The sequence below is a fragment of the Cydia amplana genome, chromosome 11, assembly GCF_948474715.1.
Source record: "Cydia amplana chromosome 11, ilCydAmpl1.1, whole genome shotgun sequence".
In the NCBI taxonomy this organism is placed as follows: Eukaryota; Metazoa; Arthropoda; class Insecta; order Lepidoptera; family Tortricidae; genus Cydia; species Cydia amplana.
Genome location: NC_086079.1, coordinates 13,114,522 through 13,137,127, shown reverse-complemented (window position 1 = coordinate 13,137,127; position 22,606 = coordinate 13,114,522). Strand labels below are relative to the sequence as shown.

Below are 22,606 nucleotides of genomic sequence, written 5' to 3'. Positions count from 1 at the left end.
CTCATTCACGTCGCATAAATTTAAAGATTTTTTAAATGACTTAGGAGTTAAGCACACACTTAATGCAGTTTGTACCCCAAGAGCCAATGGACAGGTAGAAAGGTACAACAGGACCTTACTAGCTGCATTGACGGCATGTAACGTAGGAAAATCTGAGCGAGTATGGGATGATAGCATATCAAAAATTCAATGGGGTATGAATAATACTTTGAATAAAGGAATTGGTAAGACGCCTGCACAGGCTTTATTCGGTACGGAATTATCCGGTATGTCTGATGCATTATTGCGGTTAGGAGTAGCTTTAGACGAAGATAGCACAGACAGAGATATTGTTAGAAAAGAAATGACAGAACACATAGAACTTGATCAGAAGAAGCAAAAGAATAGATATGATAGGAAAAGAAAACATGTTGAATATAAAGTTGGTGATTTAGTGAGGATTGAGAGAGAGGTACAGTCTACCGGTCAAAGTAAGAAGTTGATTCCAAAATTAAGAGGTCCATACCGCATTACTCGTGTGTTAGGATATGACCGATATGAAGTAGAAGATACGCCACTGTCCAGGAAGGGAAGTAGGCCTTTTAAGAGCATATTTGCTGTGGATAAAATTCATCCCTGGCTAGTATTTGAAAGATCTGATTGTCAAAGCGACAATGAAAATAAAGCTAGTGAAGATTACCTTGAAGTAGAATCTGAAATGTCTGAATGATTTGAGCAATTGCTAATTTGTTGATACTATAAGTTTGATGAAATTGTATTAGGTACTGAAACAGTATGAGGTTTTAGTACAAATTAATATATATGGATGTATGTGGGAGATATGAAGGAGGCTTCCATGTACGTACATTTGATGTTTATGCTAAAACATGCAGGAGGTTTTGGTATTGAATAATGATTATGTCAAGTCTTGAGAATACATGGAAAATATGAAGGAGGTTTCCATGTGTTTAATTACTTTAAGGTACTAGAAATATGTATGAGGTTCTAGTACTCTTCCAAACTAGCTATAATATTGAAGATATGTATGAGGCTTCAATATTGAAATGAAATTTTGTTGATTATATAAATAAATAGTTTACAGATATGAATGAGTTGATATATTGAAACAAAGGATGTATTAATAATAATAGCAATTTATATTTAATTTGTTGTAGAGATCAATGACAAATAAATGTTGTTAGATTTATGGTCAATTAATATCAAGTAAGATATGACTGAGAGATAAAAATATTAATTAGGTATAATGATGCATTGAAATTAAATTCATGATACTGTATATGTATATATGATACATCAATTAATTGCCCATATTGTGATTTTTGTAATATATATTATATTACTTCTGAATTACTTTGTATGTTTATATTTAATTCCCGAGGCGGGAATTGATTCAGGACGGCCGAATGTTAGCCATTTATATTTAATTTTATTAGTAGCTCGATTGATTTCCGATTGTTAGCCAGCTAAGTATTTTTAATGGTATTAGTAGCTCGGTTGATTTCCGATTTACTAATTTGGCGGTATTGATATTTTAATATAAGAGGTAGTTTGACATTTGTCATGATCATTACGCTGTTGGATTTTGTAAAGTGAAGTTGAAGAAATAAAACTGTGATTTGTAATTGAGTGTTTTAATTGCAAGTTATCACAAATAGGTAAGGAATAAGTGTGGCAGAGGTGTGGCGAACCTCAAATTAGTAGTCCCACAGAAGTATTACCAAATAATTCAAATAAAAGGTCACTTACAAATTTTTGATTTCGGTGTAAGGCTGAATAGACCTTTCTTCCTGCGGACATTTGTGCTTCGCCGTATCACATTTTTGAGTAGTCAAGGCAAACGCTATCTACATAAACGTTGCGTTGCATTGCATTACATCACGTTGATAACAGTTACCTCAGCTTACTGTTGCTTTATTGTTTAATGTTTACCTCATAACCTGTCATTAGGTTTAACAAAATCCCTTTCTAGCGATTTTCACACGGCGCTTCCCACCACGCTATAATTGACTACTTTAACAGCGTCGTACGCGCAAAGTACCAATCAATGTAACTATTTAATGTATTTTGTTTGTAAGTATGTAATTTATATATAAAATTGAAAAACCAGAACGGGATAAAAAACGAGGGAAGAAGCGAGATGGCGCCTTACAAATTTCTAAAAAAGTTTTTGACACGTTTCTCGATTACGACGCACGTATGATAAGAAAAAACTGTTTCAATATGACGTTGACGTTGACATGTGTAACATATTTTTCTTCTTTGCTCAAAATTTTAATTAGATAAATTATTCTAAATTACTACGTATTTTATCAAAAACTATCAGAAAGTATGCCGCTGTCTACAAGTTCTAAACCGCAATGTGCGGGTTGTGAGGAAGACTTACCGGATGACCTGTTAAGTACCATTAAGTGCAAAACGGCAAGATGCCACAAATTGTTCCACATTACGTGTATTAGCGCAGTAAATTTAACTCATGTGCAAATAAATTCCTGGATATGCCCATTTTGCAAAGCTTCGGCCAAAAAAGGGGGTGACAATTCTCAAACACCAGTACGAGGAAACATACTTCCAGACGTGAGTCGCTCGCAGCTGCAATCTGACAACGTTACGGTACGTAATAAAAAAAACCAGTCTGCCTCTGGACCACACACTATGAACTCCAAACCTACAGATACGGAGAGGCCACAAGCGCAGTTGGATAATTCATCTACTCTGTCTAAAAAAGCTCCACTTCTTCCACCGGGGCCTTTAAACAATAACAAGGAAATCTCCGAGTTAACTGCGGAAATCAGAGGCCTACGTTCTGAAGTGTCCACGATTCAGTCCCAGATTAAAGAGGTTCTAGACAAGCTTTCATTTCATACCGAACGCCTGGAAAATATTTCCAACAGAATATCAGACAATGAATCTAGAATCAAATCTCTTGAAGACAAACAAGTACAGACTGCTGAACTCCAAGAGACAGTGTCTAGGCTTCAGGACCAGTTGAACAAACAGGAACAAGTTGCATTGAGAAATGAAATCGAGATAGTTGGTTGCCCTGAAAGCCCTAATGAAAATCCCATCCATATTGTATTAACTACTGCAGCGAAAATTGGTGTGACTCTCACCCACTGTGACGTAGATGCTGCTTGGAGGGCGGGACCCCGTCTGCGCTCAGCCAGATCATCAGGCATGGAAGGAGTTAACCACCGCATCCACCCTCGACCAATAGCCATCCGCTTTATCCGTCGTGCAACGCGTGACGAGTTCCTTAAAGCTGCGAAGACTCGGCGCAATGTAACAACAGAAGATCTCGTTTTGAATGACAAAAATCCCCAAAAGATTTTTGTAAACGAGCGATTGACCAGAGAAAATCGACAGCTTTTTCGTGCCGCTAGACAACGGGCCACGGTTGCTAAATTTAAATACTGCTGGACATCTTCAGGTTCTGTGTATGTCAGGAAGCACGACGCTGCTGCTGCTATTCACATCCGCAATCCTCTGGACTTGGATCGTATTGCCGGGGATTCTAACAAAGAATCTGAGAATCCCTATGCTGCTCCTGGTATCAGTGCTGCGGACCCTATTGAATCGTGAGCGAGGACGGCTGCTGACCATACAGATCTTTCAGAAGAGAAGCATGTGTGATTGCCCCAAATTCCCAAACTTTAGCACTTTCTTAGGAGACAGTACCCCAATATGTTCGCTTATTCTGCCATATTCATTTATTTTACGCTTAATATGCATATTAATTATACTAAAATATATACAACTATACCAATACACACTTACATACTCTCACACACCAATTATCGTATACACACTCAATATCATAGGCTACAATTATATTTATCAAGTGCATCCGCCGCCGCAATACTACTCCAACCATGCACTTAACCGCCGCTTTATCAAGCCATGGCCGGACTAGACATGGGAAACGAACTTGATAACTCATTCCCTGTAAACTGTCATGTTGCAGAATCTGCGGAGCACTGCTTGAATATCATAAAACCTCATTTTTCAATCAAAGTTCTTACATTTAATATTAGAAGCCTTCAACACAATTTTGATCAGTTCCTTGTAATATTCAACCGACTAAAGATAGTTTTTGACGTTGTTGTCTTGACAGAATGTTGGCTCAAGGAGGGCTCGGTCATAGGTCAGCTCGATGGTTACTCCTCTTACCGCACTATAAGATCTCACAATCAAGCTAGCGGAGTAGTCGCTTATGTAAGGAAAAATCTAAATGCCACAGTTACCGAACCAATTATACAGGATACAGATAGTCTTTTTATACATGTACCGGAACGCTTCTCTTTGCTGGGTTTATACCGTTCCCCCTCTTTTGTAAATCCTATCCCATTTATACACTCATTAGATTCTTTCATTAATAATAACTCTCTTAATCAAAACTGCTTTATAGTTACGGGTGATATTAACATTAACATCAACTCTCCCTGTTCTGACCCCCATGCATCCGAGTACTTATGTGTGTTGGCTAGTCTGGGGTTTATGTCTGCAATTGATAAACCTACGAGGAACATCGCCTGCCTGGATCACTTCTTCGTAAGGTCAGCAAGGAATTATGCGTCCGTGGTCTGCGCCTGCGACATTACAGACCATGATCTAGTCATGATCGGTGTTACAGCCTCCAATAAGGTTAATATCGCCAAACGATCCAGAAACGTGATCAACCAAGATTTTGAAGCCATCGGAGCGGAGCTTAAAGAAGAAAACTGGCAGACGGTCACTAGTAAAACATCAGCTACTGAAGCCGCAGAAGCCTTTTACTCCATATTGACTAACCTAATCTCAAAACATTCTTCATGCAGATCAATAAGTAATTCAAAATTAATTTTAAAACCTTGGATGACTCCAGGCTTGATTAAATGCTCTAGAGTCAAAGACAAACTACATGTCAATTACAGGAAACACCCCCATAACGAAATAGCTAAAATAACTTATACTAGATATAGAAATTTTTATATAAGCATTTTACGAAAAACCAAGGATGATTTTGACCGGAAACATCTTTTGGATAATAAAAAATACCCGAGGAAACTTTGGAAAATTATTAGAGACATATCTCACCTCAATCGGGATAGGCATACACCCCATGAACTAGCCACCATCAAGCCTAATGTTTCTGATTCCCTAAATTACACCAATGACTTCTTCTCTTCAGTGGGCAAAAACCTAGCAGATGTTATACTCTCTGATAATAACACGAGTGAGACCACGCTTGCGACTGAAGTAGCTTTAACCAACTCCCCTCTTAGATCTATTTTTTTAAATCCTACCGACGATGCTGAAGTAGAGAAATTAATCATGTCTTTAAATCTTGACTGCGCGTCCGGCATTGACAAAATAAACACTCGTATTTTAAAAAATCTAAAAAATTATATCGTCAAGCCACTCGTACATATTTTTAACCTCAGCATTTCATCGGGTTCTTTTCCGGAATGCTGGAAAGTTGCTGCAGTGGTTCCCGTTCATAAAGGAGGTGACAAGAGCTGCCCCGGGAATTATCGCCCTATTTCTCTTCTCAGTAGTCTGTCTAAAATGCTGGAAAAGATTATTAATAATCAACTAGTCAATTTCCTTGAATCAGAACACCTACTCTCCCAAAGTCAATATGGCTTTCGGAAAAAGAGATCTTCTGAGCAAGCCGCCACCTTACTGGTTAACCTTGTCTCTTCCTATCTTGACAGAGGAGAATCCTGCGTGGGAATCTTCCTAGACTTGGCCAAGGCATTTGACACTGTCTCAATCCCGATATTGCTTAGGAAGCTTGAACTGTTAGGTATTCGCGGTATCGCATGGAACTGGTTTAAAAGCTACCTTACAAACCGGAAGCAATGTGTAAGACTTGGCACTTTAGTCAGTGACTCAGCCCCGATAACTTTCGGTGTACCGCAGGGAAGCATCCTCGGTCCCACCCTATTTCTGATCTACCTCAATGACTTAATCTCTCTTCCCATCAGTCAGGCAGAAATTATCTGCTATGCAGACGACACTGCTCTGCTGTTTCACGATGTCTCATGGGCACGTTGCTTTGCAGTAGCGGAGTCAGGTTTGACTGTGATTACAAAGTGGCTCGCTGACAACCTGCTCTCACTTAATATTTCAAAAACAAAATACTTATGCTTTCATAAAACGGCCTCTTCTGCCCCCAGCTCACGGCCAGATCTCAAGCTTTCTTGTGGCAGTGCGGAGGACGACCCAGCTATTCACTCATGTAGAGTTTTCGATGTAATTAGTAATTGTACCACCATAAAGTACCTGGGTATTACGCTTGATGAAAATCTTAATTTCAAAAAGCACATCGAAGTGCTGTCTGCTAGAGTCAGAAAGGTAGTATTCATTATGAAACTACTACGAAATTCTGCTACGAGGGAGTTGCTTAAGCTTGTATACACTTCAATATGCGAATCCGTCCTATCATACTGCATTGGCGTGTGGGGTGGTTCCACTAGCTCTGCACTACTGCTTCTCGAAAGGGCCCAAAGGTTTGTGCTCAAGGTCATGCTTGGAAAGCCTCGATGGTTTCCGACGATTACTCTTTATAAAGACGCGGATGTTCTTAGTGTGAGGCAATTATTGATCTTACGAGTTGCAACTCACATACATCAAAAAACTATAAATTCGGCAGAATATCTTACCCTAATCCGTAATCGAATCTTTAAAATTCCTACTCCCATCATAAAAACCGCTTTCGCGAGGCGTCTTCCTAACTTCCTGCATCCGTTTATTTACAATACAGTGGCAAAGTCCTGCAACATATCTGAAAAGTCCCCTCTTGAAGCAAAATTCGTAATTAAGCACTGGTTAAAAAGTCTTAACTACAATCAAACTGAGATGCTGTTGAAGGTCATCACCTAACTTACATGCTAACTATCTTTGTAGCCTTACACGCACACACACACACACACACACACACACACACACACACACACACACACACACACACACACACGCACACAGACACAATTTTTTCTTTCCTTTTTTTTTTCCTTATTCTTTGAATTGCTTAATTTCTGTAACTATTACTTTCATTACCTTCTATTAGATTAGTCCTTGGTTCTTTACTTTACCTTCACTTTACGAATTTCGATTCCGGCCACCACGTGACAGGCATAGCCTAGTGTGGGGGCCACTGGACATTATGTATTATTAATAAGGTTTTTCTTTTAATAAATATTATTCTTATTCTTATTCTTATTCTTAAATCTATTATCTAAATATGAGAATAGAACTAGAACATAAAAACTATCGCTTTCGCTGCGTATTTAATTTTCAATAAGCAAAATAAATTTTCATAAATAACAATCTTAATTTTACGACGATCGGCTATTTCTCGGCTACCCTCGGTTGGTTTCGTTTCAAAGTAAAATAAAAAGTGCTGTCAATGTCAAGCCTTTGCCCATACGAGTGACTTATGCCACGTAGGTATTATCAAAATTACTAATTTGTATTATGTTGTTTTAAATTTCTTTTGAGTTATATTATTTAGATTGACTTTCACGGCTTCGGCAAACATTGCCATTCGTTCGGGGAACGGGCTGCCGAAAAGGGCCAAAAATACAAAGTTGATAGTAAAATTAATATTTTAATATGAAGCCCATCAGACCCATCAGTTCAAGGCATGGTGCCCGTAATAATGTGTATTGATAATAATGATAATTACGACGATACGACTCGACCAGGTAAGATTTTTCTTCTTGCTGAACAGTCACCATCAGATATATCGGAGCGACCTAGGTATTCACAAATACCTATCTGAACAATGTAAATTATAATGTAGTTAAAGTGCATGTTCAGATATTTTTGAGCGACCTTAGTGGCTCCGATATATATCTACCTAATGGCGACTACACATTCATGAAGCCAATGTATAGTCAGCATCAAATAGATAGTGACGGCTAAAGTAGTCAAATATATCGTAATGTAACTTTGTTGCCATAGAAATAATGATGTGTTCCGATATATTTGGGCATTGGGCAGACCAAAGCGGCTAAGCTTCACTAGCTCGGACACAGAGAGAATGGGAGAGGATCGTGCCGTGAAGAGAGCGTACTTGAGAAAACGAAATGGGAGACGCCCCGCCCGATTGGACGTCCTAGGTACCGCTGAAACGACGTAGTTGCTCAATACCTGCTCAATTTCGGCCATAGCGACGGGCGCGAGCTATCGCAAGACCGAGAAACATGGCGTGATCTGGTGTCGGAGACCAGGACTCACTTTTGGTCGTTGCGTCACCGTAGTAAGTAATGTTAATATCCAGAAAGGAAAATGGGGATTACCTATATTTGTTAGGAAAGGCGATTTATGGACGGTGGTCGTCCACATTCGTCTTAAGGCGGAAATTAATCTAATATACGATTTTGCAGCTGGGCTTATAAAAATAAATAATAATTTTATGTTAAAGAAGTTTTTAATAAATACCTACCTAAGTAGATGAAAAAATACAATCTTGCTTTTTATCAAATCACAATCTTTTATCATTTATTGAGAAATTTGCGAATTAAGTTATTCAAATAACGGTTATAAATATAAGAAGTCCCTATCACACTTATGAACCCTGGCATGTGTTGAATACATAATAATGTCGGTATTTAACTAAACACAAGACGAACTCTTTATTTCATTTACGCGAGCAGAGCCGCGGGCCCGTCTAGTGTAATTATATTTAGTATTTAATATGTAACAGCAGTCGAGATAATATGCGTATGCTTCATAGACCAAATGCAATGCGGGATGGGAACTTCACAAATATTTTTGTTTTTTTATATAATAATATGTCTATAAGTAACATGTTCAATTTATTTCAATAATTAGTTCTGTTTCTTACGAATGTAAACATTGTTAGGTACTTACTCAAAAAAATCAACAATAGATCTCAAGATATACGAGTACATTATTGTTACCTCATAGTACTCATATATCACATGTTTGCGTTTTCAAACATATATGCAAGATGACGCGCGAGAAAGTGACAGCGCGTTGTAAACAATGATTAAACGCTTTTTGTCCATCTATCACAGGTAGCTCAGTACAATCGATTACGTGTTCTGATCATATTTGCTGATAAAAAACTATGATGGAGGCGAAGAGAAATTTACATGATATCTAAGAGAGGGCATGGAGTCCATGAGATCAGATAAATAAGATAGACAAGTGTGTGAACTGATGATCTCTCTCTATTTGCGAAGGAGAAAAAACAACTGAGGTGCTTAAGGTTGCGTCAAGTTAGACGTGATTATATAGTCTAATATGATTGCTCAAAACCGAGACAGCGGTGGGACACCATATTAGGCTAGTAATATAATAATATATAAAGAAAAATAATACACAATTAGCTAGACAAATTGTTTGAACCTTTAAATTTCTACTGAACCTTAATCAGCATTATAGAAATGTAACCATCAAGGTAATCAAAATATTCACAACTCGACGCCTCGAAGACTATTAAAATCATAATCATGTTTTTGCAGAAATTATATTACAAGGTAGAAAGCTCGTGTTCCCATGTCACAATGGAGGCGAGAGCCCGGTTCACAAGTTTACATAACCTCAAAAATGATGCAAACAAGACCAAAGCCGATGGATATGGCATTTTTGATTAGCTAACTTCAAATTTGGAAGAAAGTGGCCTAATTCAAATTGCTTTGCGGCCGAGTAATTGACCTTTGGATGATGAAAACGGAACAATGGTTCATGGAACTTTCATTATGATGAATTAAGTTATTTGGATAATGTGACTGTAATAGAAAATCTTTAGTTTTGGTTTCGAATGTTTATCATCAGAACATCACGCATTAAGTACATACTAGAAGTAGTAGTAAATAAATTATTTTTGGTCTAACATACCAGATCTTAACATCGTAATATTGGTTGGTATTGTGTATACTTTTATCGCCACCCATATTTAGAAATATCGTGACAACGCACCGGAATCGATTTAAAACTTTCTTCATGCACTGACTAACCGGCCGTTTTCTTGACTCGATACAAAAGCAATAATTTTACCTACCGGCGTTCCATTTTCAAAGAGCCCGTTTGAAAATAGAGTGCACGTTTGAATCCTGTGCTAACAACTCTAACAAGGCCTGTCTCAGCTTCGTTACCAGACAATGCAAGTAATTTGCTACAAGTGGCAGAGGTTAGAACGGACAACTGTGGCATAATGAGGCAGACACAGATTGTGTACAGCAACATACTGCATACCGATGCTTGGCCTATTATTCTAATCCTTATTTTGACTTACCTCTTGAACACAGTACAAAATAATGACAATATTTTTGATGGAATAAAGTAGTCATTAAAATTTAATAACTTTCTGAGAATAACTTTGTCCCTTGCTTATTCTGTTTTTGTTGACGCTATATTTCTAGTTTTACACGGTTTTAGAAACTAAGATTTCACCCCGCCACCATTTCAACTTCTTGCAGTCTTCTTTTATGTAGAAGTATTTTTAGAAGGCCTTTTTAACTGTTTCTTTTCTTACCGTATTATCGGAGTGTTATTGATGGAAAAAAAAGTCTATTATTTTCTCTCCTAATGTGCGGTGGTTTCAATGAAACACTGCTCATCTCATCAAAAGTCCATTACATCCAATCCCAACGCACCTTACTGTATTTAAAACAAGTTAATTAGTCCGATGCAAATGTAAAAGATGACCCAGTTATTATGAAGATAGAATGTTCTTCTCTAAGGTCACCTGTCCTGCGTAGTATTGGAATTGCAACGAACATCAATATTAAAATCGCTACTATCTGACCGATGACTCAAGGTTGATAGCCTTCTTGACCTAGTAATTCGCGATCACAATAATATTTGGTAACTCTTGCTTGTTTAACCTTTGGCAATAACATTGATCCTATTAAATTTTACTTGCTCTAATTTTTTATGATTTTCGGCACCGTTAGAGTTAGAGACCATACAGTCTAAGTTTTCACTGCGTAACTCCTATTTGAAACGCTTCTTTCTTTAATCCGTATGCCGTAACTGGTAACCAAAGATGTTTACAACTGAAACTAGAGCAAATTTGACAGTTCCAAAAATAGCTTTTACAGCCTTTCGTAACACGTCGTTATTCTTTCATTTGTACTGTCGACATAACAGGCTCTTTTATTTTCAAATACATCCATCACGTGCAACGTTCCATCACTCAAACGTTTACGTAAGTGTTAACGATAACTATAAAAGTTACAGGTTACAGTTAATCGTTAGTTATTGATAGCTCAAATCCATTGGATAGGATTTCACGTCTATTATTTAATAAAGCTTTATCCTGTTCCGCTTGCGTAAGCTGTCAATGTTAACTAGTCACGATTTACCTACTAAAATATCCGTCATAAGAATGCAGTCTAATAGACCTTCAAAAACACAACTGACAAAAGAGGTAAAACATGTTCGAAAATTTCCTTATTCGACAAACAAAGCTTCACTTGCATCCATAATCAGTTGTTGGAACACTACTTTCTTGTCCTTACCGACGTCACAAAAGCTATACGGCTGCCTTATTAAAATTCAATAAAGGTGACGTCGAGTTCAAAGCCAGATGCCTCGTCACGCCCGCGGCTATCCATCTGTCGAGAAATTGTGGTACGATAACACTAGGCTGCACGCAAACAGGGTGGTCGCCACCTTCCATAAGGCCATTGTTGATTAGCTATTGTTTTGACAGCTGTGTACATTTTTAATCTCAATGTCTTAGTCTAAATAAGCGGCATTGTAACACAAAACATTGAAAATCCATGTTTTTTTTTCGATTTTAGTGTCTTGCTTCATCGCATCTGAAATAACAAAACGTACCTACTTCACAATGTTTCACAATGTTTCTCAATTTTAGAAAATTCTTATAAGAACTTTTTTTTGCTTCTATTTTCTGACTCGAGTTTGGAGTCATTGTCCCCACGAACTCGTAAAAATGACTTGTCTTGCGTAACAATTAGATTCTTTCTTTCCGTTTTATACCTAATGTTAGAGTTTGGAGCCTTAACAGTGATGTTACCTCATTCTAGGTTAATATCATTTATATATAATTGTTTTCATTATGCGAGTCTTAGGTTGATTAAACCAATTAAAATTAATGATGGAGATGTCATGCGCGTCAATAATAATGAATGCATGTTAGAAATCACGGTAATTATATGCGTAAAGTTAACTCGCGATAATAAATTTCAACTAGTTGCACGTGTCTTCATAAAATAGGGATGATTTATCTTAACTATTTCCCTCGATAGCATCGAGTTCAGTTTCTTCTTGTACGAATCTCTCGCTCTACAGGTTTTCTGTTATATTAGTAAAGTCTATTGCAAAATCTGAAGTATATTAATATTCAATACATGTTTTATAATATCAAACATCATCCTTACAAATCTTGACCACACCTATACTAGGAACAGGTTCTACGCACACAGTCGCATCATTTATTTTGTCAAAATGGCCGCCTATCGACTCGTTGGATCACCTCTTACTTTCGTTATTTTCACTTTCAATCCCAGTAATATATTGTGTATACGTTACTTAATTTGTTCGTCGCCGTCGTAACTTCCGTAGGGGGCGTTACTGTTTACATTTAATCACATTTATCATTGATCAACAGCTTGCCTTAATGTTTTTTGTTTTATATTTTCTAATAACGTTTTTTCTTAATTACAGATTGTGAGCGGTTTTGTGGCGTTCTTCTCTCATTCAAGGTAAGCTTTTAAATTGCTTTTTAATTTTCTTTAAAATTAGGTAGATAATGAATTTGATAATAATTTTGCTCGTATATAACAGACGTCTGATAACAATTGAACATAATATTGAAACACGTAGGTACTAAACATTATTTCATAATTATTCGACTCAAGATTTTTGCAAGGTCATGTTTTTTTTGCTACACTAAAACACAAATTGGTTTGAATTGTATGCATAGTATTTAAAAATTTGATTAGCGTTCGTTAAGTTTTATAAAAACAGAACTTACCAAGTGTAATGTAATTACATAAACAATGCACGTTAAGGAAGTCGTATCTTGTAAAAAAAACCCCATGGAAGTGGCGTCCTTGGCACTACCTGGTTCCGTCGGAAATGACGGTGGCTTTTTATTAATTATGAATGCTAGAATTACCAGTAGGTATTAGGTATGTATTACATAAATATAAGTACCATAAGTAGCAAATGGATTGGTCTGGAGTATGCGCCAGATAAATATAGGTTCGCGCCTAAATAAAATCGTATAAAAAACTCTTATCTCTTTCTCCGTCAAGTAGTTAGCCTGAAGACATATGTATGTACAATATAACAGCTTAGAAATATGTTGTTGTTGTAGTTGTTGTTGTTGTTCTAAGGCACCCCAGAGGTGCAGAGGGCCTTCACAAGTTCGCGCCACGCATTCCTATCTTCAGCGACCCTTTTAAATACACACCTTTACACACCTTTAAATTATAAGTTTTTACCTCTAACGCTATTTAAACGGAAGGGATATTTACCCAAGATAGCTTTCAGATAAATAAGCGGCTATTTAATCAATGCTAATTCTGAGAAGGTGGGTAAACACAGATACGAGTATGTGATATCTACTCAAAAACACATAATTGTTTAGTAGATACGAGTAGGTTCCATTAGAACCAAATGCTACAAAGTGTGTAAAACGGTCATTAACCATAAAAACTTGATATGTCTTATATCAATGAGCATTGAGCACAAATGAATATTAACATCACAAAAAAGTAAAATCTATACTTTTAAGTAAATGTTAGAAAATGCGGCATGACGAACAGTTATTTTTTTAAATCTAGCCCTTAGGATCAATGAACCTAACAGCTGCTGGGTACGCGTAAAACTGTGAAATAGTCCATAATTACATGCCTGGGAGGTGGGCATTGGTCACAGTACAATAATTAGAGCCCAGCAGACGTACCAACAGTACCCCTCGAGAGTTCACATAATACTGGTCAGTAGAGGCTTCGATAGTGTAGTTAAAGTTCAACGAACTACAGAAAGAAATGAAGATCTCATCTGTTTCGACAGCATTGTAAAGAGATTTCCCGGGGCCGAATTATTGTTTTGTCATAAATAGAGATAAACTTTTAATGTGTGATAATACTGATAATCAAGTAATCAAGTAATCAAGTTTCATTTAGATTACGTTCAATAAAATAAAGTTAGATTGTAATTATCGTAATAGGCTGTGTACTAACAAATATAGATGCAAATCTGAAATAAATATTTCAATTTCAATTTCAATAAAACATTCTTATTTAGATAATAGCGCAAAACGTAGGGTTCTATCTAATTAGGTGCCATAGTATCTTCGGTCATAATAAATATTATAAATCCGGCGTAAAATTCCTCTTCATTAAAATCTGATTACATCACAGTCGCATCGAAACTTATGTGATTAATCTAAAAGGTTTTCTGTGACCTGTGAGAAAGCTATTATCACGCTAGTATTTCTGTTGTGACAAAAACAAAACACAATCGCTAAATTATCAATTTCACGACGAAAACCGGTACATATCACGGAGAAAATCGAAATTCGAATCCACCTGCCGCTTTCGCCAATCTAACGCGCTCTTATGTCTACTCTTATGGTCTTATGTAAGACCTTACAGCTCCGGGGTCTCGGTCACCGTGTGACCCTTATGACAGGTTTCTTATTGGAGGTTACGCTTTATATTTTGTAGATGACTTTGAGATTGTAGGGTTTGACAACGTGTTAGATCTGTTGGCGTTTATAATATCTATTGAAAAAATAAAATTCAGTGAGTATGTATTAAGTGTGTGTGTATGTAGTACACACTACATACACACATACACATACACACATACACATACACATGTGTATGTATGTATTTGCACGCGATCATCATAGCCATTATTTAGGTACTGGAGTCAGGACCGATCTACTGTTGAGCTTGAGCTGCATACCCAATCGAAAAGTCCTATCATTTATATCTACGAGGGGCGTTCAAAATATTCTCGGTATTGATATCTTACGACCTCTTCTAAAATTTCTTTCGTTACTGGCCGCTAAGGTTTATTCATTGACATTAAAAAAAAGTATAATTCGAACCGAGATAGTCTTTTGTTTTTCTGCAATTGCTGAACAAACATGAACATCATGTGCGAATTGACAATGTTAACTAAATTAGAACATCGATGCGTGATAAAATTCTTGACAAAACAGGGTAAAAATCAAAAACCATAAAAGAGGAAATGGATTGTGTTTACCGTGAGTCTGCTCCTTCTTTATCTACCATTCAAAAGTGGTCAAGCGAGTTTAAACGCGGAAGGGAGAGTATTGAAGATGACCCTAGACCTGGCCGGCCTGTAGTAGCTACTTCACAAGAAAATATTGATAAAGTGGAAAAACTTATATTGGAAGATGGTCGAGTGAAGGTAAAATCTATAGCACAAGTAACCAATCTCTCTATTGGTACCGTACATGATATTATACATGACCATCTTAATATGTCAAAAGTAAGTGCAAGATGGGTTCCGCGAATGCTGACTCGGCTTCAAAAAGACATGCGTGTAGCTTGTTGTTCCGATTTTATTGACCTGTGCGGTGAAAATCCTGATGAGGTGCTGCAAAGAATAGTTACTAGAGATGAAACCTGGGTTCATCATTATGACCCAGAGAGTAAACAAGAGTCCATGCAGTGGCACATTAAGGGTTCAGCTCATCCCAAGAAGTTCAAGGTCATCCCTTCAGCTGGCAAGGTCATGGCCACGATATTTTGGGATTGTGAAGGAGTATTACTAATCGATTATAAAGAAAAAGGTGTAAATATCACAGGACAGTACTACGCTAACATTCTACGTCAATTAAAGGATGTAATTAAAGAAAAGAGGCGAGGAAAGTTAACCAAAGGTATTCTGCTTCTGCATGACAACGCCCCCGTCCATACTGCTCATATTGCCAAGGCAGCTATTGTTGAATGTGGGTTTAAAACTGTTACTAACCCACCGTATAGTCCGGACTTAGCCCCCAGCGACTTCTTTTTGCTCCCCAATCTTAAAAAGGATCTGCGTGGAAATAAATTTTCTGACGATGAAGCATTGAAGGCGGCAGTGGAGGAGCATTTTTACACGAAAGATAAAAAATATTTTTACGAGGGATTAAAAAAAATAATTGATCGATCTTTTAAGTGTATGAACATAGGGGGGGAGTATATTGAAAAATAAAAATATCAAACTTTTCGTACTTGTTTGTTTTCATTCTCATACCGAGAATATTTTGAACTTCCCTCGTACATAACATATTTTTTTAAATGTTAACAACCTAAAATAATCATTAAATTACATGTAAGGCTTGTTCGCTGATCATTTTATGCTTATCTGTCTTAATGGATATTATGACTATAATGGTAGTTACATAAAATGACGTTCACATCGACCTGTTTTATTTTTCATTAGGTATTACGAATAAGAATACTTTCAACATTAGTTATCAAAGCATAAAGAAAATTAACATAACGCAGATTTCGAGCGGAACTTTCTCATGAGTCGAACACGTTTGGTTTGTGGAAAATTCGGTAGGAAAACTACTTTAGGGCGCCTGTACACGGTGCCGCCTCCGCGCCGACACTGTACCGGCGCCGCAACTCCGCGCTATGTACACGAGTAACACGAGACGCGTAAAGCCCGCCTCCGCGCCGACACCGCACCGCCTCCGCGCCGCCGCCGCACCTTCGCGCTATTGTATGCTGAGGCGCGGCGGCGGCGCGACGGAGGCGCAGCGGCGGGCTTTACGCGTCTCGTGTACATAGAACGGAGGTGCAGCGGCGGTGGTGTCGGCGCGGAGGCGGTACCGTGTACACGAGCCCGTGCGGCGGCGGTGCGGTATCGGCGCGGAGGCGGCACCGTGTATACGCGCCCTTATATAATACTTATTTATGTTTAAACGGATCTGAAGTTGTGAAGTGAAGGATAAAAGAGAAAATAAACATTACGAGTAGGAAAATATTATCAGTCTTGTTAATAAGTAGGATAAATACACTCTAAAGTTGACCATGACCATTGTGAATTTCTAGTTTATTGAATTGTCATTGCACCAGTAAGGCGAATGACCAGTACGGATATGATGGTCGTTCTTGTCTACGTGACAGCGTGATAAAACGGTGTCCGTCACTTTCTTTCCCACGGTGTTAAACAGTGACAGTTATTTTATCACGTGGATAAAGATGGATAAAGCTATCCATAATAGGCTGGCAGAATGCGGGACGGAAATGAATAACCAATGCTATTAACACTCTATCGACTTGTAAATAAGGTTCAGATTTGTATCACATTCACATCCAAAGCCCTACCATCAGATAAACCTATGTCAACTTGTCATTATAACTTCACGCATCGTGTACCTTAGGATTTACTTACAAGCATTCAATAATACCGCCAATTCATATCGACATCAAATACCTACAGGGCTCAGTGCAACCCCAGGTCAGAGCAGACTGGCCACACATACAAGTCGATCCTGTTCGAGCCAGCATTTCAGACGTCAGCGTTTAGAAGATTATACGTTTTGACAGCTGTCAAATTATAGCCTTAGATAATCGATTGGCGGCGTAATCGATTATTCGTTTCTATAATGTCATCGATAAGATTTCTCTCGGAGATGTGACTTTCTGCATTCTTTGTTTTTGCTGCAAATTGAATAGCCAGCTATTCTGTTAACAAGTTTTGGTTTGGCTGTTTATTGATTTATAAAGTTGTTGTTGTTTGTTATGTGTTGTTGCGATAACCCATATTTAGAAATATCAACTAGCATTGCAGATTTATTAACATTTTTATTTTATTTTTGTGTTTCGTGGGCTGAACGATGGAACCAAAAGGGTAATTTTTGAATAAAAGTAGAGGTGCCTTATCTATTTACTTTCCGGCAATTTATTCCGTCGTTAATAATTGCAAGGTAACCTACAAACTATTTACTAATTAGCTTTTGCTATTTTTATTAGATACCTATGTATATTTATTATATTTACGTTACTATACGTGGATTCATGTCTAACTTTGTCGACTTTAAATTACCTCGCGAACGTATCTACTACATGCTAGGGCCAAGATCGTAAAACAATCATGTGTACGTATTTGGCAAGAATATCAAAACGGTGTTATTTAACATTTGCATGTAGACCATAACAAACAGCCTCTGCATCGCGTGCCTGCTTCATTCTGCAATTTTACTGTCAATCCTTTTGAAGCCTTTCAAATTATACCTTACAGCTTTAAAGCGGGTTTAAGACAGGTAGCTTCAGAATACCAAAATAAACGTTAATTTTCTGTTCATCCAATGAGGCAATGAGTATTAATGAACAATATCACCTTTTCTTTTATTTTTCTAAAAAAACCGTAGTACGTCAACTTTTTTGTCTATGGGAAATTGTTCCCCTTTATGGAAATCGGGTAAAATGTATTCAATGTCATCTGGCCTTAGCCTTAATTTATTTAACGGCGAGGTAGGTTCGATTAACATTTCATTCATAAGAACGGCTATCTGGCGAAGTAATAATTATCAAAAAATCAAAACATTTATTTTCCGTAAATATGTTACAATAAATTATACTTATAAGAAAGACAATACAGCAGTCCTCACATTAGGCACTGATCGTAGGAATCTAAATCAAAGAGATGTAACAGAATCTGGCGGTTCTTAATATAGTCGCTTGTACGTGGAAGGTATAAATAAAAAAAAAATAATGACCAATTCGGGCAGCCCAGTAGTTGATCAATCAAAACTCGGCAAAGAAATTTGGACGTTATTACGATGCGTCATTATCATTATGTAAAACATGGACCATTAAAAACAATTTACAGAACTGCTAACAAAAGATATTTCGGAATCAAATGCAATCGATCATCGTAATCGGCCCTTTTAGAACCGAGACAAGCCCCCTGAGCGTAATTCCTGCCTTACATAGGTAATCCCAAAAAAAATATACCGTTGCTAAAGTTGAACGTGGTCCTTAAGTCAATATCCATTAGTTCTATAATTTTGTCTGGGAAGTGCAAAGTTATGTTGGTGCTGTACGTGTATACTAGTAATTTGGATGAGGCCTTTACCATCGATGATGAAAACGCGAGACGTGGGCCGTAAGGTTTGAATAATTTTCTCATTACTGAGTTAATGGTGGATCTCGAAATTGGCTCGAAATTCGCGCCCCAAGTAATTGTAGGGCATTTCTTCAACTCTTTCGTGCATCTTTGTATGTTAAATTCATGTTTAAGAGTTACATCAATCATTTGAGTTCTAAAGAAATCATGCTCGGTTGAGCGCAATTCAAATGCTGATAACGGAAGCTATACGGTAAAAATCGGTGATGATGCTCGATGGTCTTTAGTTTATAATGACTATGATGACCTAGCTTTTACAAGGATAGCGGTATAAATGACTTCAATCAAATGGTCGGTTAGTGAGATGACCCAGTAATCAACGGTAAGGTTAATGCGCTTTAAGATAATACAACACTTGATCATTCCTACATTTTAAGATCGTCTGATAAAGATGGTGGATAAAATGAATTTCCGCGTTTATTAATTTTATCTACATTTATCAACAAGAAAACCCATAATTAACTGCTTAACCATATCTGTGCTACAAGAACATTTTTTTTTGTTTCCGTAACTGTCGGATATCCTCTAATGTACACAGAACACAGAACCGGGTTAGCGATATTCCATATGTGAGGTTTTCAACACGATTTCATCTTTTGTATAAGAAGACTTCATTAGAAAATACCTTTGACCCGTAATAGTAAATTACATAAAATTGGTTCGTTTTTAACATAATATGTAATACATAAAAATACAGTATCATTCTAAATATTTCCTTTATAATTCTAAACGATAATACTGATCAAGAAACTAAAACAATTACCGTATAATAACTTCATCTACCATTCAAGGAAAAGTCCTTGTCAAAAAAATCGGAAGTTCTTATACCTATCTCGTATCAAGAGTTCCCATAAATATCATCGGCGAAGAACGGACATCCTCCGGTATCTGCATTGGACCTTGTGCGGCGAATAAAAATATGTACACAATTTTGAATCTTATTCTCCTTGAAATAAGTTACAAAACAATAATTTGTTGCTGTACAGATGAGAGCACCGGACCATGGTTCCGTGGCATTGTCCCCGCTGTGTTGTACTCTGTTGTGTACATCAACTTCGTTTATCTAATCATACCGGTGCTTGATGATCCTATTGTAGTTTATTCTGGTAAACATTCGTATGTTTGTTACTGACAGCCTAACTAACATGTAAAAGTATGAATGAAGATTTTGTTCAAACGCAAGAAATCAGTCAGTAAAAGTTTTTATTGCTTTATTTATAACAGACACTCAAGTTATTCTATATACATTTTTCCTCGTATATTTGTCGCTTCTCTTGCTCTGCGGCATTCTGTACGTAAATACTTCCACACATGAATGGAGTTGCTATATTGAATTACGATGTAGAAAGTGGGAAATTATACGAAGGAATCTACTTCCAGGGCTATTCATCTGGTTCTTGCTATGTAGTGTTAACTTTATGAACACAAGCGTTTTGTTCAATAAGCAGAAAATGCTTAATTAGTTCTGTAATGGTAATTTGTGTCGTATTCCCGTTGACGGGAAGATGAAGTTCAAGCCAATTTTTCACTAATTTCTGTAATTTTATTGTTTTAAGATTTTTCGAATTAGCTTTAGCTCGATGGAGTTACATTGTTTTCCTATGTTCTAACTCATATGCTCGTTTTTCACCACCATCATCTAACCAGCTCAACGACGTTGTATTGTCATCTAACTATAACAAAAAAAAAAGCGGCCAAGTGCGAGTCGGACTCGCGCACGGAGGGTTCCGCACCATCAACAAAAAATAGAGCAAAACAAGCAAAATAACGGTCACCCATCCAAGTACTGACCCCGCCCGACGTTGCTTAACTTCGGTCAAAAATCACGTTTGTTGTATGGGAGCCCCACGGAAATCTTTATTTTATTCTGTTTTTAGTATTTGTTGTTATAGCGGCAACAGAAATACATCATCTGTGAAAATTTCAACTGTCTAGCTATCACGGTTCGTGAGATACAGCCTGGTGACAGACGGACGGACGGACGGACGGACGGACAGCGGAGTCTTAGTAATAGGGTCCCGTTTTTACCCTTTGGGAACGGAACCCTAAAAAATGTTGAGAAAGACTCCATAAAAATACGCTATTTTCTAAATCAAACGATACTTTTAATTCAAGATCATTAGTTAAAAACATGTGGTTATTATAATTTTCTGCCACAGTGAGCTACCGAGATCACAAAAGGTCCGGTACTTTCATCGCGTCAATGGGTACATTAGGTACATAGAAAGCGTTTCACCCCGCTTCATCGCTCGCGACTTTTAAATTCAATGGTAAATCTTTCTCAATATTTGCTAGAGTTTTCTCGCGCGCGCGGTCGTCGACTTTATAATGCGTGTCGAATAAATGCAAAATTGTTTTGATTCTTCTAGTCAAGCATCGCACAATTTTGTGCATACTCGTATATTTAACTTGTTCAGATAATTATGCAAATTATGCAATATTATTAAGTATGCAAATGAACCCTATAGACACTTAATGTCTTTAGTGTTAATACATTTTACAAACCATAACACAAAACAACACATGGAATGAACAACTTTTCTTTTTTAAAACGGCAAATAAGAAAAAAGTAATATAAGGTGTTAACCTACGGTTATACAACACATACCGAAAATATATAAGTATAAAATTTGCACCTACTTAACTAGATAACTAACAAGTTGTACATCTCATTACCTATGTACATAATTATGTTAATGTATATTATTCGTGGTACACTTTCGACCTACATTTGTAATTCTATTAATGTCAAGTAGTATTAAACCGATATCAATCAACCGATTTACAACGATCGCAATTTGTAAAAACTAATGATTTATAGGCTCAAGCGATTTCTCTGTCGAAGTAAATTAAGTCAAATCAATCGTAAAAAATCGTCTATAAAATTCGACAACACGCATTGGCAATTTGACGATAATATCGGTTATTGAGTTAAGTGTATCATTATAGAAATATGAAATTATCAAAAAGAAGAAAATAATCCAAGGTTAAGACGAGGAGCTCGCGTGCCATGCGTTCTGTAGTCACCATTTGTTTCAATACTAGAAGCTAGTTTTGACTGTGATATATGTACTGGAAAGATTGAGAACGGACTAGATTTGGATACTAGGCATGTCGTCAGAATAAATAATGGAACGAGTATCAATCTTTGAAGACAGAATATTTATTTATCTAAATTGGAACGTATAAAAAGTATCTCATTATCGGGAAACCAATAGGCATATATTTTAGCAATCAACACGAATTTTAGCAATCAGACAATGTTTCCTAATGCTAATATACCTAATAGAGCAATCAGCGCAAAGTTTTTCATATGTTACCTCTAACTATAACTCACTGTATCTATTTAAAGATCTGATCAAATAAAGCTTACATTTACTGTAGGTACAAATTAGACTGCTTACAGTAATCGGCCATGTTCTATATGCAACAAAAAAGCCATAACTCTTAATCGTATCGTTTGGAAAGTTAAATGGCCACATTCAATTGCTAAAAATAATGTACGAAGGTTACA

At 37.0% G+C, this 22,606-nt stretch overlaps 2 protein-coding genes across 2 annotated transcripts in view; both read left to right on the top strand.

Moving 5' to 3' along the window:
• The window catches only part of LOC134652061 (uncharacterized), a 210,304-nt gene that overhangs the window by 48,212 nt on the left and 139,486 nt on the right, over positions 1-22,606 (top strand). Inside the window, exon 2 of the mRNA XM_063507211.1 lies at positions 12,649-12,686. The gene's annotated coding sequence lies outside the window, so the exon portion shown is untranslated. The remainder of the gene's footprint in view (positions 1-12,648; positions 12,687-22,606) is intronic.
• On the top strand, positions 2,653-3,579 carry LOC134652332 (uncharacterized). The gene has a single exon (XM_063507503.1). The coding sequence runs from the start codon at positions 2,653-2,655 to the stop codon at positions 3,577-3,579; it is 927 nt and encodes a 308-aa protein (XP_063363573.1).